Consider the following 26104-nt stretch of genomic DNA (forward strand, 5'->3'; position numbering starts at 1 on the left):
CTAACTTTGCTACCATGGAAACAGAACAGTGGAATACAACTGATTGTTACTTGTCTGCCTTTACAAGACTGATTCCTAAAACGTTAAGGCCCTCAATAACATGGGTAGTTTTGTTTCCACCCAAGAAGTAAATCTGCTAGAAAAGGAACAAGGAGAAGCTATTGAGTGAGCTCACCAAGCAGTGGAGAGCAGCTCAGGAACGACAGGTATTTCTAGGAAAAGTGGAGGATTAGAGAGGAGAAAGAGAATAAAAGAAAGATCAAGAAGGAAGATACCATGATGCCAGAAAATACAGGGGAGGAGGGGTTTGCTTTGACTAGCAAGATCGCAAACAAGGCCTTCACAATGAAGGGCTGGATCCTGTCCGTGCTAAAGATAACCTTATGAAAAAAACAGGGTAGCAAATACTGGGTGGGTGTTACCTTGCCCTCGCTCCCAAAGTGCACATGCAGTCTCGACAAAAGCGCAGCTTGTGGAAATCATGCACATCTTCTCATAATTTCTTAAGTTACTTCTCCTTTGTTCTTCACTGGCAAATCCCACCCTCTTTGGACGCGTCCGAAATGTTCTAACAATTACCAACGCTTGCACTTTCCTCACAGTTTGTTGGGTTGTGCAACAAGAGCCATGCTCTTTTACTTCACTGGAAGAGTTCCTTCTTCCCGCTAGACAAATGTCCTGATTGTAAAATACATGCTGTTCTCCTCATTAAACATTTGCTCTCCCTGCCTGCTGTGCCTGGTGCGCAGGTAACAGTCACTGGGAGCCAGGTTGTTTCTCCTTTAAAATCCACCAGTGCACCCAGAGATCTCCTCACAGTCCGACACCGTCCACCTTATACCCTTTGCTGGTAGCGGGTTAGCAAGGCAAACCGGCCAGCGAGATCCTCCTTGCTGTCATTTTGGAAGAGATGTCTCGTAGGCGGCTGCTCTTGGTGGACTTGCCTCAGCTCTTGCCCCCAGCACCCCTGCCTGATACCACCCTTCAGCCTCCTGAAGGCACGGAGTACTGCCATCAGACCACTGCTCAGAGGGCAACTGAGTAGGGTTTCTTTTTCCCTCACGATCTAAACTTCTACCGAGAGATGTCATTAGCTGTGGTATGGGGATCTCTGAGGATGGGAGTGCTGACCACTCCAGGCTAAGCTACCATGGAGGCTGCCGAACCGCGTCCCTCTCCTGAGGGAGGGGAAGGAAAGCCCTCCACAGCGCGCCCGGCTTCGCAGCCGCCCTTCAGCACCACACGCCCGGCGCCAACGCGGCCAGGCGGCGGTTCACCTTACGGGGTGGCGGTTCGCCATCTTAGGTTCCTCCGCCCCCTCCCGCCACGTGACGCAAACGGCCGCCATCTTAGGCTCCCCGCGCCGCCGCCTGGGCTCGCCTGGGTCACGTGGGGTGGGGCTGGTGGCGGAGCGGAGCTGAGGGGAGCGGCGCGGCCGGAGGCTGAGGGGAGGCGGCAGGCGCGATGGGGCAGTGCGGCATCACCTCCTCCAAAACCGTCCTGGTCTTCCTTAACCTTATCTTCTGGGTGAGTCCGGGGGCAGCTGGGGATGGGGAGGGTGGGGGTCTCCGGGCGCGGGGCTGTCTCTCCCTCAGCCGTGCGGTGAGGGGAGGGCTCGGGCCCGGGCCGGCCGTGGCGTGAGGCCCGGCTCTGAGGGCGCTGCGGGCCCGGGCCGGGTCGTCTCGTCTCGCCGCTGTCCGGTCCTCGCTCACGTACGGCAGCAGCTGGGAGCCCCCGCGCCGCCTCGCCGGTTCAGTTTGTATTTAAAAGCTTTCTGTTTAACAGTCGCCTTGTGCCCCTTCGCGGGGCCCCGTGTTTCAGCGGTGGGCGCAGTCGCTTCCTTCCCAGTCCACCCCCCCCAAAGTTCGGAGATGGATGAAGCTGAATCTGTTGCCTCAGTAGCCTGTCAATAAAGGTTTTAAGGAGCATTAGAGATCTTGAAGTAGAGACGCTTGTGTAATTGAATACAGCTTGAGTGGCGTTATTGAGATTTTCAGGTCTCTGCCAGTTTAATTTTTGTAGAGCTGTTACGACCATTTAGTTTTTGGCCTCCTAATTTAAGGACGTCTGTCCCAAATACTTAGCGGTAAGTATGGAGCACCGTTTTCTTCCTTGTATTTTTAACACAAAATTAGGAGAGAGGAAGAGATAACTTAAGAGTCCAAAAACAAGTCTTATTTTTCACTTCTAGTAACCACAGTTGTATTGTAGTATTTATGCGTCGCTTAAACCTCCCACGACTACAGTCATGCTGACGGTAAGACAAAAGCTTACGCGGGTTGGTGGAATAGTAGATTGCTGTAAACGACCTTTCTCAGGATGGACATACAGGCTGTAGCTTGGCATTATATTCATTGTAATAATTGGCCTGTCAGAACAACATAAATCTAACTAAATGGAATTAAAGAATATTCTGTAGACTTTAAGAACTCCTTTTCTGCATTTAACTACTGTGTTTTTCATCCTCTAATCCCAGCTCCAGGAACAGAAGATCTGTTGTCCCAGCTGTTCAAAGATTTCAGCTTTGAAAAAGTATTAGTGGTAACAAGATAGTAGAACAGAAAAATGTGGGTATATATAGCTACATCATTTAATGTTGAAATCTAATAAGTGTTACAGGATAGATAAATGTTGTTGTCTAATTTTTTACAAAGGAATGCCTCTCATGGGTGCCTAAAAATGAATCATGGTCAGGGAAATGCATATCTGTGCAGGCTCACCAGGATTTCTGTATACAGCTGTTCAGAGAGATGACCAGTAAATGTGAGGCATATTTGACTAAGTGGTGCATATTAGGAGTCTGTAACTTTGGCTGAGGTGTATAGGCTCCATTCTTTATCTTTGAAGTATGAGGTAGTTAAATCAACCTTTTAGTACAGCCGTTTGTTTGGAATCTGGTTTGCTGGGTGTGGCTTTTTGTTACATGCATAGTTGCAAATGGCATTAAAAAAGCTATTTAATAGCTGCTACATCATACTTAAAGTTTTTGACTGGGCATGTTTGAGTTGCATTCTTAATGGCATCTTGAAGTAGATTTTTCTTTAGCGCTTTACAGTTTTTCTTTATCTAGCACTTAGAATTTTTAATGACTTTTTTTGAGACAAACTTGACTTAATTTAAAATGGACAGATTGTATTTAGATAGCATGTAGTTCATGTCAAATTAAAATGTCACTGATCTTATATTCTGTAAACCATCTCCAGCCTAAGAAGTCAACTTGTGCTGATAGCTTTTTGGCAGATAGGTTGCTTGTGCTGGAACAACCTTATGGCTCATCAGCTGCATGTAGAATGAGGCAGGCTTTCTCAAAGTGAGAATTACAAAAATCAATGTTTTTCCTCTCTTTAGCAAGCTATAGCCTAAAAATAGGAAATCTACATACTTTCATCAGAAGTAGTATATATTCATTTTTAAATGGTAAAAGAGAAAGAAGAATTCTTGATCTAGCATGTTTCATTTGTTGACTGAGCTGACTGTGTATGTTAATATTTGGTGCCCATCTTGTTGACAATGTAATTGCTTCTGTGCTGTTACAGAAATCTTTTGCTTGTCATTCCTCTGTAGTTCTAATTATCAAAATTGGATCATCCAGGTTTCCACTGAGACTTCACAATAGAAAACTGCCTATAATTGGTCAAGTAACCATGAAACCTCATTTAATTGCTTTTGTAAGTTTAATGTGTCTCTATAGGTTATCATATATAAATGTTGCATATTATCATCATCTTCACGGTTGTCAGTAGTAATAGCAGGTTGCTTCTGCATAGTTTGCTATCGAAAGTTCTGCAAGAGTAGCTGATCAAAGTGAATTACAACACACACACACACGCCCCGCCATGGGTCTCAAATTTGTGCAAGGATGTGAACGTTCAGAGTGCTTTGGTAGCTGTCTTATGGGTGCTACATGTTCAGAAAATTATCACTTCTGCTGCTGAAGAAAAAGCAGAGATGTTTTTGTTATATTCTGTAGTCTAGCATGTAGCTTCTTTCTTTTTTTAAAAATTTCTTTCAAGCCTTCTGAAAAAGGCAGATCAGGCTTGCTGACAGGTCATAACCATACCCACTCATTTTCTGTGACTGCTGACTCTAATAACCCAAACTTCACTCAGTTTGCCAGTGATTCTACAAGTTCGTCTCCTTTTGAAAAGTCTTGTGCTACTTAACTAAATTTTCTAGTTGATGCTACAAAAAAGTCATCTTGTTTCTGTATAGTCTCATGAAAACTTTTTTTACATCCTGTTAAATTCTTATATTAACTGTACATTCCTACATGTTAATAATTACTACAGGATTTTTCTTTTTTTTTTCTTTTTTGAGAGAAAGTAGGCTGCAGAAACTATCTTCTTTTCACAGCAGGACAGGTGCTAGTTTATCATACAGAAAACTGGATGGACTTTACACACCTTCCGAAGTTGTTGGTTTGGTACTTTCACAGTTTAGCTGAGTTGTATTTGCAGGGGTGTCCAGCATCGAGTACGTCTACGTATATGTATATGGCCTTAAAAACAAAGTACTGCAGGAAAAAAGCAGCATGAGTAGTAGTCATCAAGAGTAGCATGATAGAGATCTTGCGTGAAAGGCTTATTTGAATTTTGGATAATTTGGCAAAGAGTGCATAAGCTCAAAGGTACTTTACAAAGAAATGCATTGATAAGAAGCATAAGTTAAAACTTGCTCTTCTTAGAAGGATCAGAGGAATACAGACCAGATGAATATGTTTCTTGGTGTTTTGTTGTTGTGAATTAGTTTTGGGGTGGATATGATAAATAGCAAAGGAAAAACAATCCTTCACTTGACCTTTCTTGTCTTAAGTTTGCACAAGATCTATTTGGTCAACTAGTGACTTCATTTTCATTCAGATGATGCTAAGTCCTTTTCTTTAAGGAAAGGAAGTAATTGGAAGTAATTGTTAAGTGAAAGACAGTACATCTTAGAAATAAAAATAATGAAGCTTCTAGTACCTGTATTCTCAGAAATATTTTTGGTGGAGTGGAAATCCCAATGTTGACCAATCTGTCTGAAGATACAGGACGTGGCGTGGGTTTTTTTCAGTGGGGACAGATTGGAATGACTGGTATGACAGGAAAACACTAAACTGTAGTCTCACAAAAAAATAGTAGTTGATAATTAGAAATATTTGTTGATATCTTGATGAAATGTTGAATTGATGACCAATGACAAATAAAAGATGATCATAAAGTATTTGAGAATAGCATGTTTTTTAGAAAAAAAACTTTTGTTAAAGTACAAGTCTGCATTGATTTGAAAGAGGAAGAAATGAGTTTACCTGGAACAAATATCTGAAGACTGCTGTCAAATGTATTTTTGTGAACTCTTAATTTAAGGCTTCATTGGGTGACTTGCATAGTTCCGTTGAAAGCAGTTTGGAGAAATGAGGTAAAGACAAAAATGCTAGGGAAATGTTTTCAGGCTTATGTTTAGGATATAGGATAGAAGGAGAAAATATTTAGAGATACTTATAGTCTTGCTTCAGAAAAGGGAGTCTGTCTATTTTATATTCCTGGAGAATATATGTACTTTGACAGCCTGCTCTGCTAAAACAGTACCTAATACCCTGTGCTTGCTTTGAGTTTTTTTTTCCTCCACCTCTATGTCCTCCTCCTTGAGGAAAGGAATGAACTCTGCTTCTGCAATACTTCTATAACTCAGTAGTTGTGAACTAATTTGCTCTTGCAATTATTTAACTGACTTGAAATAATTGATTTTACAGTTCACTTGACTAAGCTTTTATAAAACATTCTTTGGTATGATTGTTTAGAGAAATCTCAATGCTTGAGTTTTGTACAGCAAGAATGCTTTCTACAGTTCTGTGCTCACTGTACAACTTATGCATGCTCACCGCGCTACAGTAGCCATAGTATTAGAAATTATGTAGTATTATCTTACAGGAACTATCTGTGCTATCCTTAAAAGAAGCTGTAGCTATCTGTTTATGTAGTGTGGTTTGGGTTTCTGGTAGAAAAGAATAAAGAAAATGCAGCAACAGGAAAATTCATTGAAATTTAGCAGTAGAAGGAGAAGTAGCTTACTTCCTCTTACACATAGGAATAAGCCAAATAATTTTTCTGTTTTACTGGGAGTTTGAGAATTCTTTCTGGACTTTAAAAGCTGGCGTAATGAAGAGACTTCTTGAGAGTTTTTTGGTGATCAAAGACTATAATTGGCAGATGATCCCAAAGGCTACCTATCGGGGATTACTTGACTGAAGCCTTTTTTGCCTTGAAGGACAGTCACTTCTGCATGTGGAAGTTGAATGTTATGTGCTTCTGCTGCTATGGTAGTGAAGTGAGTGTATTTGCAGGATTGTGTAACGGTTTGGAATTCTGTGCATTAAGGAAATTGGGATTTAAAACTTGAAGTGTTGTGCCCTCACTGAGTGATTTTTTTCTTACAATATTTGGACATGAATTTTCAGGTAGCAAACATGGGCCAGGCCCTGATTCAGTAAGGCTTCGATTTGCCTTTAAGTAACATGGTAGTATCATTTATCTTTCTTCACAGGATGAGTTTCAAGTCTTTGAGATTTTTCAGGACTCTCTGCATCTGGTCTTGTGCTTAAAAGTAGAGCTGATACCTAACAGAAGCAGAAACAACTTGCAAAGCTACATGTGATATCTTTGAGTAGTACATGGAATTTGAAATAGTGCTTTACCTGGTGAAACTTCCTAGCATGGAGGCACAGGGCAAGGAATCTGGAAACCCTGGAGCACCTGGTCGAGTCACAACCCTGATGACTAAATAGGTGTAAACGAGTGGCTATATTGTTAACATCTCTTCTAGAAAAAAAAAACAAAAAACCTCAGTCTGCTGGTGCACTGCCTCTTGCAATTAGTGATACTTAAAATATGTAATGCCAGATGCAAAGGCAGCCTAGCTCAGCCTTTTGCTTTAGCTGCAAAAGCATTTGAAGTTGAGGTTTCTATGCATAATGTTACAGAATTGAATTTGGCTAGTATAGACAAAGCAGTCAGGCTTACTTGAATTTTATGTGGCTTTGTTTATAAGCCTTCAAAATATTTCTAACGATGTTACAAAGTTGCATGGAATTGCTGGTTTTCGTCTGCCAGAGGATTTTCTAAGACAGTTATAGCTAAGTGTTCCAGTTAAATTATTACTGATGAGAACAAAGTAGAAGAGTGTCAGGAAACCATTGGGTTCTAAGGTGGATGGGCACCAGTTTAAGCAAGTAGAGAACATAATGTCAAGTATGAGTGTGTTTTGTTTCCCAGGGGAGTGAAGAGGGACATAAGGAGTAGCAAAGTGCGCAAAAGAATGTGAGAGAAATAAACAGCTGAAATACCCTATAGCGCCTTTGAAGTTAAAACTGAGGAACTAGATTTTGAAGGACAGATAGCTGAAAGAAAAACTTCAAGAAGCGGATCAGGAAAATTCTTTCTCTGTCTGACAATAATTGGGCTATGAATACTCCAGTGTTGGAGGGAACTGAAAATACCGGAGAAATACAGTTGAAGTCAAATAATGGAGTAGTGTGGAAAAAACGCTTTTTAATATACTGTTCCAAGAAGCCCAAAAATTGGGTGGCAAACCACAATACCAGTGTCCCTACTTATGGGTGGGAAATGTTCAGGCTTTGGTATGCATGGAGAAAAGTAACTGTTATGAAGAATGAAACTGATATAACTGTAGACTCTCAAAAATCTCTCCTGGAGTGTATGCTTTCTTAAAAAAAAAAAAAAAAAGCATGTTTGTGTCAGACTAGAAAGGCAGTGAGAACAAAGATACACTGAAGTTTAACATAACAAAAGCAATACACAAATACACAGGCTGGGAAGATGGTCCTAGGACAGGATCCAGGCAGAGAAGATGAGGGACTGTTAGTGTGGAAGATTTTTTTTCTTACTTTTTTTTTTTTTTGCTGCTCTTTATCGGTGATGATACACATGGTCTATCTGAATATACCATAGGTGTACTTTAGAATCCATGTCATGAAAGATGTTTTAGTAGTGGAATGAACAATAATTGGGTTTAGAGTGCTAGCTGTATTACTACCAAAATTTACCGATCAGCAATGGTAAAGTTGGCAGTAGTAGGAATCTATAAGTAGGTGTCCTTACCAAAAATGTGGAATATTCCTCTTACCTAATTGGACATCAGGTGTGTTTTCTCCTAACATACAATACTTTGCTGCTACCTTAGTTTTCTTGTTCAGAGAGTATGTGTTTTTCTTAAAACAGTGAATAAAATGCAGATTCTAAATGGACAAACACTATTCTTTGGCCTAGTTAATTGAAAGAGTGCCAAAAAAATTTTCAAAAACTCTTTTTTGTGGGTTCTCTTGTGGTCCCAAAGTGACGAAAATCCGATAGTAAGGTAAACGGCAAAAGTAATGTGAAGGACAATGCTTTGTAAAGATATAAAATCTTTGGACAAGTTTTCATCAGATATGTTTGGGGGCAACATTAGTAGGGTAGTATAAGGAAGCACTAATTTGTAAATGGAGCTGCAGTGTCCATGGTTGATACAGAAATCATCAACACAAAAAGTGGTTTAAATATCTTACCAGTCATCATCTTAGCTAGCCAGAATTTTAGCTTTCAAACTGCTGCAGTGTGTGAGCATTACTGAAAACATGAAAACAGTTCTTGGTGTGTGTTTGCAGCCTACGTAGAAAAAATCAACCAAACAAAAAATCCACCCACAACAACAACAAAAAACACCAAACCTGAAACTGTTTCAAGGTGCATCTAGACAGTGTGTAGCTTTGTATACCTCAGTGCCTGTGAAAGGTGAAAACTGACTTTGTGAAACAGGCATGGGCTTAAGAGGCTGTATTATACCAGCCCAAAGATGGGGTGGGAAGTTTACTTGCTCCAAGAACCCCAAATTTTAAATATGCTTTCCTATAATGCTTTGAGTAATATTTATCATCACATGTATCATTGTGTCATTAGATCTTTCGGTTTTCCTTCCAGTTATTTGCATACTTGTTTGGCTTTTAATAACTCCTCAGTGGCCCATGCCAAAGGAATAATATCAAGCTTTTTCTGAACTGAGGCCTATGTATTTTTAAAATTTCCTTTGATGAAAAGGATGTCTGATTGTTCAAGCCTTTTGCAACAAACTGTCTTCATTGACTGTACTAGTCTTGTCAGTCTTTTAAAGGTTAATTCATCCTAAAATAAGAGTATGCCACTTCAGTACTGCAAGTTAGATGCAAACAACTCTAAAAGGATGTGTGAATGCTGAATAACCAGTCATCTCCCTAGAGCATGCATGTGACCTGGCACAGATTCAGGAACTGCTGCAATATCTATTCAGAGCCTTGAGCAGATTAAGTTCGAGAATTCTTCCCTCAAGCCCTGTTTATCAAAGACTTATTTGAACTGTGCACAGTTCATATATTTGGCTTCTGTTTAATGATAGGAAACGCATGATTGTAAATGTGATAGCTTTTTAGTCATATGTCTTTGACTTGAGCAAGTTCGGACTTGTAAATTTACTGTTTATTCTGCTGGATAATAAATGTTGAGATTCGGATTATTTTGTGTGGTTTGTTTTTTTTTTTAAATTATCCTTGTGTCTTTACTTGTGATGCAGATTTCAGTTTCTCTAGATAATTTCCTTTTTGAGAAGCAAATTATTTAAGCGCATAGTACTGGTTTGGTGTTACGGGGTTTTTTCTCTTTTAAAAAGCACGTTTTCGACTTTATTCTTAGGTTGCAACAGGCAGTAAATGTGCATTTAACTGGTCCATCACTGATCAATGCAGATTGCATACTTTGTACAGGTAAAACTAGCTCTTTGTCTTTATCTGTTGTCACAGTATGCTTTATTTACATTAACATATAACATGGTACTGTGGAGCTGGAGCAAAACCCACTTGTGCTGAGGACTCGATGTTGAAACTACTGAGTTGAGGGGAGGGAAAAAGGAAGGACCTCAGGCTGGTCTGGTCCCCTCGACTGAACACCTGTTAGCAGTTAGCACAGTAAATGCACTCATCTTCTGGTTTAGTTTCATCCAAAGTGAGTCCTGTTATGCACTCCTAAGATATTCAGTGATGCAAACCAGAAATTAGTAAGTGAAAATCATCAAAGGATGAACAAAAAGGATTGCTTCAAAAACACTTGCCTAATCCCAGCTAAAATACCGATTTAGAGACCTCCCCCCTTCCTTGTTTAGAGCAGGCTGAAGAAACCAGTAAGCATTCCGTGGTTATGATGTGAAAGGAAAAGGGAAGGCATCTCAAGCTAACTGGGTAGTGTTGCCATTTTCATTGTTCTGTGATAGACTAGGTCTTGTACCTGTTCAAAAATAGTGTTAAAACTGCTTTCCTGTGTATCACAGTTTAATCTTCATAGCTTTTAAAACTTGTGAAAGTGCCAGCAGGCACCTTTGCTTTTAGGACCTCCCCTCCGCCCCCAACATGCCTTTTTGAAGTGATTCTGAGGAAGAGATAGCAGTAATTTTTAAGGGTTTGGTCACTTCATCAAGTAGAGGCAATGTCTTTATCTTCAACTTGCTCATGATTCTAGTGCAAGGTTTATAGACATATGAATGCACACTGCTGTTGCCAAAATTCTGTAGCTTCTTCCACAGAAACACCAGTTCCACAACATTATGTAGAAGCAAAACCTAAGGCCAAATGCTGTCATGGCGATTAGTCATTATAGTACCATGTGTGGAAAGCATTTAGTGAAGTCTTCGGCCCAGCCTGCTTTAATCTGAGAAGTCTAAAGAAAAATCTACCTTTCCAATAGTCATTACAAAATACTAATTTTTTTAACAAGCACAGAGTGTGGCTTTTCTTAGTTTCTGAGACAGTATTTAATCTCTGTACTTGTCAGACTCATCTGGCATAAAACTGCAAGAGCAAAGTTTCTTAAAATGCATGTGCTGCTTGAAGTAGGGAAGGAAAGCTAACACCTGTAGACAGGGTTTTTTTTAAAGGTTAAACTTTTATTTTGTTTGAAATACATTCTTTAAATGTATGTGCTCATGCAGTTTATGAACCAGATCTTTCTTAGAAAAGAAGGAAGCCACTTAAATTTCATACAACAGAGAAGGACAAAGGGGTTCACAAATGGTTCTGATTTCAGTTTTGTGGTATATTTTCTGTGCCTGATGCCAGCCACAGCTGTGTTTTTTCATCTGCCACCTTGCAATATACCATATTTCTAACAAGCATTTTAGTTCTTAGAAATGGGAGATTACATCACTGTCCTGTCATTCACAAGCTTCATTGCTAGGCAACAGTTAATGTAATTCCATTGTTCAGTGACACTACTTTGAATCTTTGCTTTGTGTACAGAAATTGTATGTCTGCATTTTGCCATGTTGTACCTAACATGGTAGGATTTGTATAGTTGGATTAGCATTTCAACATCTTTTGTGCAAAGGGGTGATTTTGTAATAGCTTGTTCACTTCGGATTTTCTTGTCTGGAGAAGATGTCTTGCTGTTGGTCTTTGACTGTTACTGAATTTTCAGTTTCATTACAGTTGTGTCTACATAGCACCTTTTATTAGATGAATGTGAGCCTCCTGAATGCTTTTAAGATTCCTGTGGAGTACACACTTCACTGCAGAAAGAGAGGTGAAATGCACTGTTCAAATCCATGCAGAAGTGGTGATACTTTTGAGCTGGCTCTTAATACCTTTTCCTTTGACATATTGTTTCTATAACAGAGTGCTGCAGGGGATATTCCGTATGTAAAGTATTATTCCAGTAGTGTTTGTGCAGCATTGTTTTATAGGAAGTAGTTGCAGTGATATTGCAGTACATAGTAGCAAACAGTGCTGAAATACTAGGTACCAGTCGTCTTATGGCTTGTCTTGTTCTGTGTCACGCTAAACAGGTTGCCCAGGAAGGCTGTGGAATCTCCATCCTTGGATTTTTCAAGACTTTGGACAAAGCCTTGAGCAACCTGATTTGAATTCATTGTTGACCCTGCTTGGAGCAGGAAATTGGACTAAATGATCTCCTGAGGTCCCTCCTGGCCTGAATTATTAATTGATTCTTTGATTCTACAATAGCATGACCCAGTCTTGTATTACACTGGAACTAGCTATATCCATCTGCTCTCCTCTTCTCAGCGCTACCTAGTGCTCAGGGACAGGGGTAGTTACAAGGCCACTGAGTGGGAAAGGAGGGCTGGAGGCAGCCTGCAGTATTCTTCCTCAGATGAAAGCTGATGTGTAGTATTCCAGTTGAGTGAACTCTGGTGTCCAGGGTATGGGTTGGATTGTAATGGGGACACTACCCTTTACAGCAAAATTAAATTTGCGAGGTCATAGCTTAGTCATTGCATCTTCTGAGTGGATTGTTTTAGCTTAGCGTTGTATTGGCACATCAGAAAAGTATGTCATTAAATATTGAAATTATATTATCCATCATTGCAAATCAATTGAACATAAGTGCTTCATTTTAATATATAGCAGGACTGTTTCATTCTGCAGCAAGTGTGAAGATGGTTATGAAAGACACTTGTAAAGCAAAAATTCATAAAGCCCTTTATTTTGAAGTAAATGTATGTTAGCTGGCTTGTCATGCAACAGCTGTCTGTCCTTCACCAGGTCTGCTCAGCTGAAAGTTAATGAAAGTATTCATGTGTTGGGATGCCTATAACTGTAAGGGAGATAAGTCATGTCAGAATGATGCGAGTGCTTTGTCTTGGTGTCTTAAATCTATATAGTGGCAGATCCATCTTACAGCTCTTATTTGCAGTAACTTTAAGTGATTTGTTTGTTTAATAAAGACCATTTTGCACAACAATCCTTCTGAGAACATCGCTTTTAAAAGTGTTGTGGTGTGTGCCTCTAGGTATTTGGTTCTGTCTTTTAATAATTGGTGCTTTATATTTGTTCCTGCCTGCTTTGTTGATTAAAATCAGTTTTTTCCAGTGCTGTGAATGCTTCAGAAAGGCTGTTGTTTCTAGCAGTTCATCTTTCCATAGCAGAGGTTAAAGTTTGCAATGTGTGTATCTATTCTGTTCTAATATTAAATCATAGGTAGGAATCAGCAAAATGGAAGAATAAGTAGTAGGTAAATAATGGCAGATAAAAGAACTGCATGCATGTTCTGAAAAGCTGTTGAATAGCAAATAACTTGCTGCTTGGATGGGCTGGAAACCTGTTCTCAAAAGTATGAGACAGTTTGTGAATGTTAAACTATGTAGAAGGTTTAGTTGACAGCATGGGAAGGAAGTACTTGAGAACAGGGAGCAAGATTTTGGTGCTCATAGCATGGTTACCCTCACTTCTTGACTATGTGCCTCAGAAGACTTCCATCGTGTAGTCAAAACTAAATCTGCCTAGATGAAATGTGGTTTGTAAACTACTGGCTGGCCTCCATTTGAGATGTTCCTAATCAACAAATGCTACAACTTATCAAAGATGTTGAAATTTAAAAACAAATAATTTCTGAGGCAAAGTAGCCTTGCCGAAAGGAGGGTTTGTTGTTCAAAGAAACTTACCATGGTCTCATGTCTATTGTAGGCAGCAGCAGGCATACTGTGCTACGTGGGAGCCTATGTGTTCATCACATATGATGACTATGATCACTTCTTTGAAGATGTCTACACACTAATTCCAGCAGTTATTATCATAGCTGTGGGAACACTTCTTTTTATTATTGGACTTATTGGGTGCTGTGCCACAATTCGGGAAAGTCGCTGTGGACTTGCTACGGTAAGTTGCAGAGTTTTTATATGATGATGTTTGGCTGTTGTATATTTGGTCGCCTTATCTTTTAATAGACTTCTAAAAATTTTATAAGTTTGTTCTAATATTATTTTATGGCCTTAAATGTTTTCCCCTTATATTTTGTTATGAACATCTTATTTCAATTTTCTGTTCTGAATAAAGGTGTTAAATTAGCCAGTGCTGACAGCAGCAGGCTCCTCAGTTTTACCTTTTTTAGAACTGTGGTTGTCTAAAAAAAAAAAAAAAAAAAAAATCATCAAGTCATAACAGTTTTTATGTCTTACTTTTATCTGTTCTGGTTGAAAAGCTGAAATTGGACAGAGAAAGGTGAACCAGGAGCCACCTTGTTTTAAGTATCTTGCATCGAGGTTAACTGAGCGTTGTTATGATGCCTAAATATTTTTCTGTATGGCTTAATTTAGATGCTTTGTTTGCAGTATTTTATGTCATGTGTTTCCAAGCATTTTAACTGTAATTTGAGCTTTAGAATTAGGTAGGAGAGAAGAGGTGCCAGCATTTAAACTGTCTGCACTTCTTTTGCGGGGGCCGGGGGGGGGGGGGCGAGTTTGTTGAATACTGTGTAGACTTCTTCAACAGTTTATCCTAAAAGTGCTCTTAAATGTACCAAGACAAATGCATAGCTTGCTGTCTCTGTCAGTTGCTACAGGGCTTAAACTGAGGAAACATTCCCCTAGTCCATCTACCACTCTTAGTAACAGTCTGGGTAGCTTCTTTGATGTGACATTTCTATTTATCGAACAGAAAGAAGATTGAAAGAAGCACCTGATTAAAGCACTCCATTATGGTGTTTTCAGTCCTAATGCTCAGCACTTGCCTGGCTGGGCAGCTGCTTATTACTTGGTGAAGCTATGAACACTGAAGTTTCTTGAATGAAGTTAATTCTGGACTCATTTGATGAACTTAATTGCCTGCTTTAAGTTATCTGTTAAATCAAAATATTACCTGAAAAATTACTTTAAATAGCAAAATCTATCTGGAGACTTTCAGGAAGTAGATGGGTAAAACTATTTGCACAAATACTCTTGATTGTATTTTACAGTTTGTGATCATCCTGCTCTTGGTTTTTATCACTGAAGTTGTGGTGGTGGTTCTTGGCTACATCTACAGAGCAAAGGTACAACTTCTCAATTTCAGTAAACGTGTGTGTTGTGAACTGTCCAAAATACAGAGGTGTAGTCTTTACGGTGTTTGATTCTGTAGAACTGTAAATGGGTATTTGTTAAGGGAATAAAACCAAACCTCCAAGTGGGTTGATTTGAGATATCAATATTTAAAATTTAGAACAACAATATTCTTTAAAGCAAAGCAGAAGGCTTTCTCAGAGGCAAAAAACTAGCTGGAATGTATCATTAACAGTTGAACAGCAGAGGGGAGACGTCGTAATTGGTACCTTTCCATTTTCCAGATGGTCTTCTGATTTATTTATGCTTTGACTTTGTGAATGATTTAGGTTGCACAATATTTGAACGTAGGGCATATTGGTTTGATATGCAGTAACTTTAAATGTTGTCTTGTGTTTTGGTATACAAACTAACACTGCATAATAATAAAATCAAATAGATTGAATGTGTTAATATATACTGTCTAGCTTTATACAGGTTGTTGACAAGGGTTATGGCTAAAGAAATTGTGACTCCTACTTTTTGTTTATTGGAAATTAAGAAACAGGACCAGAAAAATGAAATTAATTGTGTTTCTAGCAGCATAATACGTAGCAGAAATATACCACATGGCATTAGAGATATCACAATGTAGTTTGAAGAAATGGAGTTTCTAACTCACACCGTTTCACTGGCTTGTGTTACATCTACATCTAAATTTTGCCAAAAAATTAGCAGAAAAGGTGTGTTTAGCTGTGATGTGTAGTATGATCGCATTATAGGAAACTCCAGTGATATCTTAATAGCAAGCTGAACTACAATACCATTTACCTTTCTTTGGCCTTCTGTGTTTATATAAACAACCCAGGTCTTACTAGTCCAGTATTCTCTCCTGCTTGCGGTCTCCTGCTATCCTGGAAGAAATGGTGAGACAACCATTAAGTAAAAATCTGGAGTTGTTGCTTGGTTTACAAAGCAAGACTGCCTCAAGTAAGCAGCATTTGAGAGGACCCTGAACCTATGCATTATAAATCTGCCTTAATAACAGTTAAAAGTAGGTTGCTTCAACAGAAACGCTCCATCAGTGACGCTTAAATTCAGGATGTGTTTTTCTCATGGTCTACGTTTGATTTCTGCTATCTTGGCAGTGCACTGAGAAGATCATTTGGGACTCGGAAGCTTGTAGTGGAAGTAGTCCTTGGAAGCAACTGAGGAGAGCAGTACAATTTCTGGAGAACGGGAAACATATTGAGTTCTTACATGTTAACTTGAATGGTTGCCTTCTGCTCCAATACTTGCAGAAGCATAGTGTATTACAGTGTAGTTATTCAGGAATTACTGTGGATCTGATCTGGACTAAGCTGTGGTCATCTTATTCTCTCTGTGTTCAGTCATAAAGTGGCTTGCTCTCTTCCAGTTAAGAGCATTCAGGGCAGATAAAAGCAGATGCATAGATCTTTCTTCCCTAGCTCATCTGAAATAACACACTTGAAACACTTGAAAATTTGATTGGTCCCAGCTGTGTGTTCCTGTTGTCTCATTTTTGTCTTGCTACTGCACAGTTTTACAGCTATAGCTACTGCAGGGTCAGAGCTTGGGGGAAGAGGGAAGGTAGTCTCTTTTTGGTGGCAACATGGTCTTACATTAAGCCATTTGTTGGGAGTCCGTATTTGAAAACTAAATCTTGGATCTTTTGAAAGGACAGACAAGTTCTTTACTAAAAATGGCAGTTTTCTGCTACCCTGCAGTACTTAACATCTTAAACTATTGTTTTCAAGTGCAACAGGAGTGTCAGAAATAACTTAGAATTTATTACCAGTGAACTGGGAGGTGAAATCTGCTCAGATTTCTGATTATTTTTGCCAGGATAAATAAGGCAGTTCTGTGCTTTGCCGCTTTTGTTCTGTTGTTTCTGACATGGCATGGCATGTATGCATTGGGGCGGGGGGGTTGTTTGGTTGTTTTTTTTAAAAAGGCACCTGAATCATGTTAGAATTACTTTAGTGTTAACTGTACAGACTTCCAAACAAAAGTTTATGAACAAAAGGAAACGCTGAAGTCATGGCAGTTGTTCATCAAAACTGTTGGTACCAAGTGAGACTGAGTATAATGTGTCAAGAAAGCGGTAGTGTGCCCTTTTAAGTTAAGATACAATGACTGATCTTAAAATTGTTTAGTGTTCCCATACGTGTCTGTAAACCTGCATGTGTGGATCCAATTCAGACTCCTACTCCTTCAGAAAAATATGAAGCGTGCCTAGGTCATACTGCAATTGACTGACCTGCTGCAACATCTGCTAGCATTGGTCCTCATCAGTAATTGTGTGTAATTTGCATTGCTTTCAGGCGTAATGTTGCCCTAATTGAACCATAAGCCAAATTATATACAAGCAAGCACTGAAAAATGATTTAAAAACCTATATGACAGATTGAACAGCTGGTTTTTTATATGAATCATAGTTGTAAATCACATTAGTTACATCATTGAACAATTGATTTTAAACTAGTTTGAAACAAGTTACCTGTGCAGGCTAAACTGACTTTTATTCCTATATGTCTTGATACAGATTTACTTGTAAAGTTAACCGACATTCTTGGATAGGGGGGAATGAAGCTTGTGCTATGCTGCAGAAAATTCTTCCCTTTAAGCATTTAAGGGAATGATGTGTTGGCTAGACCTTCTTACTGTAACTTGCAAATCTAAAGAATATGCATGCTTAGTTAATGCTCAGCCCTAAGAGTACATTCCTTGCACATAATTCCGGTTGAATGTGATAGGAAAAAAAAAATCAGTTCAGAGCTAATCTTACTATTGTACAAACGTTTAGCTATACCAAACTTTCTGTGCATGTAAGCAATGGTTTACAGTGAAACATATTGCCTAAAAGGTTCTAGTAATATTTCCTCTAAAATGGGCATTATAAGATGCCTTTTGGGGGACAAGTGATGATTCTTGGATGTCATCCATTTCTAACGCATGTACTTGACAGCATCTTAAGCGGCTTGACTCATCTGCAGTAGCTTTAGGAGCTATTCCAGTAGCTGTTGCTATGTACAATGTACTGCCATCAATGTTTCTCAGAAAGCGTGGGGGGACTGGGACTGAACAGCGTGCTTGGTCACTGTAGGGTAGAATAGTCTGCCAAAAGACCTCACCTTTGATACTTTACCTGTGCTTCAATCAGAATGAGAAGAGCAGCTGGTATGACTTACATCCTTGTGGTCCCAAATGGAATGAGTTAACCCAGATGGTTATCCTGGTTTTGGTTTGGAACTTTGAAGGAGTAGGAGGAAGTGGAAAGGTGAATGCATGCTCTAATGGGGAGCCTTTAACTTCATGGAATGTCTGCCACAGTGTCGTAATAAAAGCAGTTTCCTTTCTGAGATACATTGCAAAGCTACTTTGTCTAAAATCTCATGGAAGGTAGCTGCGTGGGTTTTTTTCTTGTCCATTAGCTGGAAGCTAGCAACATCTTTGCAAAAGTCAAGTTAGAATTTTAAGAAGCTGTACCACTGAAGTATGCTAATTTCAGACGATGGGGCATTACCTTGGTTTCCTGAATTGCTATTATTGGAAGTGAAATTATTTTACCTAGACCTGTACTACTTCTCTTGGTGTGCTAATGCAGATGCTTTCCTAATACTTCACAGGTGGAGGATGAAGTTGATCGCAGCATTCAGAAAGTATATAATGGATACAATGGGACAAATCCTGATGCAGCCAGTCGTGCTATTGACTATGTACAGAGGCAGGTGAGGCTGTGAGACACAGTCCTTTGTGTCCTTAAAACACAGGTGCTGTGTTGCTCTACTACTTGCATAGCATATCTTCCTCCATTCTGACAAATCTAGGAAACAGCTGATTGGTCAATAAATAGCTTAACTCAGTTAAAATTAGTAGAATTATGGCCTTGCTGATGGGGAGATGCATTTTGTGTAATGGGCTACCTATGAATCATTGTTTGGAATCAAATATTTAGTACTTGCCTATCTTTCTGCAATGGAACATTGTAGAATGTTCTCACGTCTGCACAGGTTTATCTAGAACGTGCTGGGGGAAAGAAGTTCTTGATTCTAGCTGAAAGCTAGTGTTGCAAGCTTGTGGATTCGAGGCTAAAAGAACCGATCAAACTTAAGGAAGATTCAGGGGATTTCAATATTCTTACAATTGCATCAATATAAAAAGTTGTCTAATATTTACATATTAAATGTTTAATGCATTTAAGTCAGTCATACTACTAATTAATACCTTGCTTAAAATCCCTCCTGAAAGGGAAAAAGGAGGAGAAGCTGGTAAATTGACACTTACGTAGTACCTCTGAGGCTGCACTGTACACAAGAAAACTCCAAGCACTGCAACAGAGTATGAGCTCTCAGCAGAATGGAACTGTATTTATTTTTAATTGGTTCATTCCTGAAGGCCTTCTACATGGCCACACAGGCATGTGATTGTAAGAAATGAACTTTAATTCTGCACTGCAGCTCTGTGAGGAGACCGAGAACTATGTCCAGAAAGCAAAGGGTTTTTTTCAAGCATCTGTTGTAAGCTTTAAGGATAGAGCTGTTCTAAGCCAAAAATAAAGCTTTTGTCTTGTCTGGGAGGCATGAGGGAAAAGTGGGTTGTCAAATATGCCCTAAGAACTGGAATTTCAAGTCTGTATTTTGTAAGGAGTATCTTAAATGATTTAAGGCTATAGGTCCCTTTACAATATGCTCAGTCTATGATTTGCTTAAGTAACTGTCAAATAATTTGTGTTACTCAAGTAACAAAGGTAGCCTAATCTTTATACACTTGTGTTCTTGGTATTGCAATTAGAATTGCTTTCTCATCCCACTCCTTGACTGATAAACACATTGGCTCTTTACCTGCATGTTTTTTCAGCTGCGCTGCTGTGGGATCCATAACTATTCAGACTGGGAGACTACTGTCTGGTTCAAACAAACTAAAAATAACAGTGTGCCACTTAGCTGTTGCAAAGCAGCCCTCAGCAATTGTACTGGCAGTTTGACCCGCCCAATGGACCTTTATTCTGAGGTAAGACAGCTGAACTGTGAATTTATGTAGCCATGTGCTTTTGCTGACAATAGTTTAATTTTCTTTTTAGGGGGAGCATGAAGTCTTGGGTGTATTTGCTTTAACAGGAAATAAATAGATGATAGGGATATACTAAGTAATGACTTTTTTAGTGTTTGGATTATCTTTCTGCCCTGTTTGATGCTTTTGGGGTTTTTTTTTGTGTGCTTAAAAGTGGTTGCCAGATGGATATATAAGAAGTCTACTTGTTTCAGGGGTGTGAGGCTCTGGTTGTAAAGAAGCTTCAAGAGATCATGATGTATGTCATCTGGGCAGCACTAGCATTTGCTGCTATTCAGGTAAGAGAGTATTCTTTAGCTGTAAACTCTTTCTCAGATGAAACTGCTGTCCAGGTTACTACAGGTATGCACAGGATGGTGACAGCTTTGGTCCCTACTTGGTTTTGGGGGTAAATGCACATCAGTCAAAAGGATCTAAACACTTTAACACAGAACTTTTCAACCATGCATGGTCTAAAAACTACTGCTATGTGGATGTATGTTCTGTTAGATTTGAAGATAGCTGAACAGTCAATGTTACATGCAGTAATCTACTAGAATGTAAATGGTAAATTATTTCTTGAAAACCAGTTATCTTAAGTATTAAGTATCATGAATGTGCTCTGATGGCATTTAACACCTGAAGAATTTCCACAGTATTTAATTTCCAACAGCTCATACTGATGTTTTAAAAACATGGCATGTTTTAAACATGACGTTTTAGAGGTACATCAGCTTAACTGTGCTTCATGGCTTATAAATAATGTCAAGACCACCCAGGAGATACACCAGGGGTTTTGATAGCATACTCTGCTCTTGTTCAACTGAGCTTTGCATTGTCTTGAAGATTTCTTGGTTTCTGGACTTAAGCAAAAAAAGAGGTTCTAAACTAGAGACCCTGCCTACTTAAAACTGAGGACAGGCTGTCTCCCACATAAACCTTAATTGTTACAGTTACCCTGGTCATAAAACGTAACTGAAGAAATAGACTGATGTGTGTCTCAGTATTTATTTAGATTTTTTAAAAAAGACTAGGACTGTCTTTTAAACGTATCTGTAAAATTGGAATTTTGAATGCTCATCAATTTGGCAGGCTTAGTACATTCATCACACTATTTTCAGACTGTCCCAATGTTGTGGCCTCTGAGAAATGTAGTACATAAGCTGAATCCCAAGAGACTTGAAAACTAATTTTGAAGTTACTTTTGTGCCCATAATAGCATTTGAATTCAGAAAACATTGTACCTGTTGAGTCAGGCGGTTTAGGCATTTTTGTTTTCAAAAGCAGCTTTTGAGCTGTATTGTAGGTTTGAAGGTAGATAATCTTTTGCAAACAGTCTTGCGAAAATATGGTTAAATTTTTATTTCAATGCTACAAGGATATAATCATAGATAATGCTATATACAGTAATAATGTTGAACTGTCCAGAACCAGATTACTTCAGCTATGGAACTTCGAATTTGGTGAGATCTGTGCTCAGTCTTCTGAAGGAAAGTATTTTTTTAATTGCCATTCTTAAAACTCTAACAGTTAAAGCAATATTTAGTCTCCTTGAACACTGAAATACATTTGTATAATGTAAATAAAGGTATTTACCACAACCATGATTACTGTGGGAGATTTTTTTTTATGTAGGAAAAAAATGTATGTTATGAGGCTGGGTGACCTGAATCCCAAGAGGCGGCATTATTCCTGGCTTTGGAGTTTGGAGGTTGATTAACAGGTCTGCCCCAAAATGCAGCACAGTTGTAATCCTGTCTGGGGTTGGGCCAGAATTTCTGACACGTGCTTGCAATGGAAATGTGGCTGCTTGCATCCTTCTGTTATTCCTGGCTCATCAATTCTAGGCAAGCATGTTAGTTGTATACCTTCTGCAGTGGGTGCTCTTTTGATTTGTCTCTGTGTCAGTAATCAAGCTATTGGCAGAAAGTACATACCGTATAAACAGTTTGTCAAGAAAATAAGAATGTCAGAGAAACTTCTTTGCTATTGCTGCAGTATAGCATTTTGAAATCTTTTTGCTTAAAGTTAAAACAAGCTACATGATACCTGTTTAGAAAATGAATACAATAAAGATAAATATAGAATACAGCACGTTGGGAATACCCTTGAAATTTCTGTCTAGTAGCACTTACTGAGTGGTAATCACATTTAAGTTTATCAGAGGTCATATTCTTGTATATTTGCTCCACAGTTCAAATGGTTGTAAATTTATATGTCTTTAAAAGGCATTAGTTTCACTCAAGTTGATACTAAACAGTATTCAAACTGTTCTGTTAGTTATATAAGTTGTTACGTCCTCTTATTTGTAATACAGAATTTAAGTACGTACTTAGCCTGATTTATCTGCAAAATAGTCTGGGGGCTGATTGAAATGGACGTAAGAATGTAAACTTTGGCAAATGACCTGTAACCTAGGTCATGTCCTGTAAACTTAGAGGAGTAATTGTTTTTCTTAAATTTTTGTGAATTTTACTACCTTTCCTGTATTCACTGCATAGAGTCCACTCTGAACTGTTATTTTGTACGTTATGCAATAAGGTTGTCCAAAGTTTATTACCTCTAATAGCTTACATGCAACAAATGTAGCCTTCAGTACTTTCTTTAAAATGAAATGACTGAGAAGAGGAGAATTTTTGCAAGGCTTGGAATTTGTGGAAAGCTTAGTCTTTTCTGTATAGAAGTAATTTTTGGTATGTTCATGTTTCAGTTACCATGGGGATCTTCCAGTATGCAGTAATTCCCTGGTCTCAACCACAGTGACAGTACAGAACTGTTAATAAATAGGAGGCAAACTGAGGGGAGCAAAGGCATTACAGTGCAGTAGAAGTCCTGCTTGATTAGCTGCAGAGTTCATTCTTAAAGATAGCTTTTATAGTTAGTGGTCATTTACAAGGTACCGAGCTTGGTGTATATATACAGCCAGTGAGTGTTTTTGTAGGAAAAAAAAAAAGCAAATGGGTTTGGTGAAAACAAATGGAATATAGTTACTGCTAGTAGGCAAATTTTAAACAAACAAACAAACAAAACCACAAACGAAAGAAAACCACACAAACCCCAAAACAAAGCTTCTGACTGTGGGAGATGTGTCTAAACTTTTCGGAAAGTTGAAGAAGAGGGGGATGCATTGATCCTTCCTCACTACAGACTTCTAAAATATTTTTGTTCACAACGTTAAGTAGTAACTGAAGAGAAACAGAATCAAATGCCTTAGAAAAAGTTTTAGAGTTGCTAGTGTATTTTAAAAAATGATGTACTAAACAATTTCTGTAGAGAGAGTGGAAATACGGGGATTACTTCTGTGTTTACAGTGAATTCTAGGAATATGCTCACTGGCCTCCTAGAGGATATAAATGGTTTAAATAGTAACTCAAAAGTTGATTACATGAGTTATTATAGTACCTGATCGTTTCAGATTTTATACAACTCAATTTAAATTGAATGTCTTGAGTGAGTCATTGACCAGGATTATTTTTGTGTGAATAACTGTAAATGTGATGGAACTGCTTTTATGTATTTGAAATTCATGGCTAGAATTATAGCAAATGACTAAAGGAGGTGTCTTTCTGTGGCACGCTCTTGTATCGTTGTTTTGAACAGGGAAGAAGATGAAGTTTCTGTACTTGCAGGCTGCAAGCCACCTTCAGAGTTCTGTAGCCTCTGGCAACTACCATAAACTCTGACATGTCACAGCTCACAAGTCTAACTTAAGGGTTTTTTAACTGTGGATATTATCTCCTCACTTAGAAGGGCTCTGTCCTTGAGGAGGCATTCTCTCATGTAACTCTGTTTTTTCTCTTACTCTGACATGAATATAATGTATATTTGGGAGTTAATCTGTGAACTGGAACCACGCAAGTACTGATGGAAAGTGAAGAAAGGTGCTGTTTTTACCAACAGGCTGAAGTGCCATTACTCTAGGTTACTCTCCATATGCTTTTTTGAACCTGAGCTGGTTTCTGCTATAGATCCAAAGCAGATAATGCACTCCAGACAAAGAATATTATTAATCTTTACAGCTTGTTCTTTCCTAGGAAATTAAAAGCTCATACTAGAATTTCATCATGCTTCTTTTTAATCACTGCTTATTTAGACTTAGGATTTTTGAAGCATTCTCTCTTCAGTCTTTCAGCAGACTTGAGTACTATGTTGCATGTACCATCATTTAGTTGTTTTAAAACTTGTTACACGTGTGATCTTTGCATCAGACTTTATTAACAAAAAGCGGTTAATTCTCCTTTTGCCCGGTGCTGTGTTTCACTGGGTTTTTGCTGTACGAGTGAAGAAGCTTTACATTTGGCTGTCTGCTCACCCATTTCATTCTTGTTTGCTTTCTGTTCAAGGTGGGTTTTGGGGGTGGGTTTGTTGTTTGGTGTTTTTAGAAACTTATTTACCTTCTGGGTGATGCTTTATAATCCAGAGCTATGACAGGAGCCTCATGAAATATTTGCATCTGTGAATAAACTTCTATGCATATGACCAAATCAATACAATCTCTTACTGTACTAGAAGCTATTGCCAATTACTGTAGACCATAGAACACAACACTACCTGATTTTTTTGAGTAGGTGCAGTCTTATTCTATCTTCAGGAAATGTGCAACTTCTGTAAAATATTGTGCCCTACATCCATGATGACATTCACCTGATTTAAGTCTTGTAAATGTATACAAGGTGGTCAAACCTTAAATTCCTGGCAAACTTGCCAGAACTGTGATGGTACTGTGAATTTTAACAGCAGGAAAATGTCTAGAAGTGAATAATTCACATTGGACTTAAGCTTTCTAATATGACATGTTAACAGGGATTGAGCATTTGAAAGAGGTTTCAACTGTGAAGTAGGTTCATAAAAACTCTGAAGTTTTGCTCTTTTTCATCATGGCAATTAGAGGCTAATGCATTTGAATTTCACTTTGATTTTTCATACTAGATACAGTATCTAAATCTGTACCTTACATAAAATTAGTAATTTCTTCTATCTGAATTGTTGAGGCAGAATACAACTGGCTGACAAAAAAAACTTCCATTAAAGATGTCCAAGACAATCTTGTAAGAAAATAAGGCTGGAATTCGTGGCCCTTGCTTTTTGCAGCAGGAAATGAAGCATTTTCAAGAGCAGTGTATTTGTTGCCATTTACCTTATGGGCAATTACAATTACAATTACAGTCTTGCAAAGCATGCTGACAATTTCTTTGCTGAGGTTAAATCTCTTGGAAGTGCCTTCTTTGTACTCAGCTTGTTTTCTTGTTTTTTCTCCATAGCTTCTGGGCATGTTGTGTGCCTGTATAGTACTATGTAGGAGGAGTCGGGATCCTGCCTACGAACTTCTCATCACTGGCGGAACCTATGCCTAGAAGAGAATGCGAACACGCAGTTCAATCTTATCTCATTTATGTGGAAGGTGAATGGGCCAGGTCTACTGCAATAGCTTTCTTGCCCTAAGCTTAGTCAAAGCACACCTTTCGCAGATGAGGACAGCAGTACTGTACACTGGTGACGGGCAAAACAGCTCAGCTTTACACACACCCATATAATTACCTGTGACTTTCACTGTTTTAGCCAGCTATTCATGTATCTAAATGTTTTAGTATACTAGTAAACTTTCTAATTTCAGAACCATTTGCAAGTTAAGTGTAATTTGGTTGATATGAAAGTCAAAGGATGTGTGCCTACTTTGGTAGATTACCTCTAAGCATTAACTGGCTGATTCTTGCATATAGAGAGAGGATTTATTAAACCTTCACTACATGGAACTCTTTTGGCCAAAGTTGTACGAAGGAAGCCAGCTGTATTTAATTTGAGGAAAAAAAAATATTTTAATCTTGCCCTTCACCAGTGTCACTTTTTAAAAACACTTAAGTGAAGTCCAGTACACTTTATATATAAAAATAGTAAAAAAAAAAAAAAAAAAAAAAAAACCTAACCAAAATTTTAGGATCATGTGACTGCAGTTTTGACCTTCAGAGATCAAATCTTTCAAACATTAGTGGTTTAAAATACAAGCTGGCTTTTCAGGAGTATAATGTATGCACTACTGTTCTATAATGAAATATTTCATTTTTCTATGAAGAGCGGTTTTATGTGTTGAGTGAACTGTTAGACTGTAGATCTTAAATTGGTTTGGAAACAATGTAGCCATGTAGAGTAGCAAAGTAGTATGTGAAAGTGATCTCAACTGTAAATAGTAAACCTGATTAAATAAATCTCTGTATATCCTCCCTATAAA

The 26104-nt window shown here is 38.5% G+C and overlaps 1 protein-coding gene across 1 annotated transcript; it reads left to right on the forward strand.

The window, feature by feature from the left end:
- The first annotated feature begins 1379 nt into the window (after positions 1 to 1379).
- Positions 1380 to 26104, forward strand: TSPAN3 (tetraspanin 3). The gene is made up of 7 exons (XM_030016353.2): positions 1380 to 1527; positions 13478 to 13669; positions 14745 to 14819; positions 18456 to 18557; positions 19687 to 19839; positions 20094 to 20177; positions 25140 to 26104. Exons 1-7 carry the CDS (start codon positions 1465 to 1467, stop codon positions 25230 to 25232), a joined length of 762 nt encoding a protein of 253 aa, XP_029872213.1. The 5' UTR covers positions 1380 to 1464; the 3' UTR covers positions 25233 to 26104.

The sequence above is a fragment of the Aquila chrysaetos genome, chromosome 5 (assembly GCF_900496995.4).
Source record: "Aquila chrysaetos chrysaetos chromosome 5, bAquChr1.4, whole genome shotgun sequence".
Classification (NCBI taxonomy): domain Eukaryota; kingdom Metazoa; phylum Chordata; class Aves; order Accipitriformes; family Accipitridae; genus Aquila; species Aquila chrysaetos.

Bases quoted from the DNA above. Each gene is read 5' to 3' on its own strand.
- TSPAN3 (XM_030016353.2), top strand. From the start codon at position 1,465: ATGGGGCAGTGCGGCATCACCTCCTCCAAAACCGTCCTGGTCTTCCTT. The intron at 1,528-13,477 runs GTGAGTCCGGGG...TGTCTATTGTAG, and splicing joins TCCTTAACCTTATCTTCTGG to GCAGCAGCAGGCATACTGTG. The intron at 14,820-18,455 runs GTACAACTTCTC...AATACTTCACAG, and splicing joins GCTACATCTACAGAGCAAAG to GTGGAGGATGAAGTTGATCG.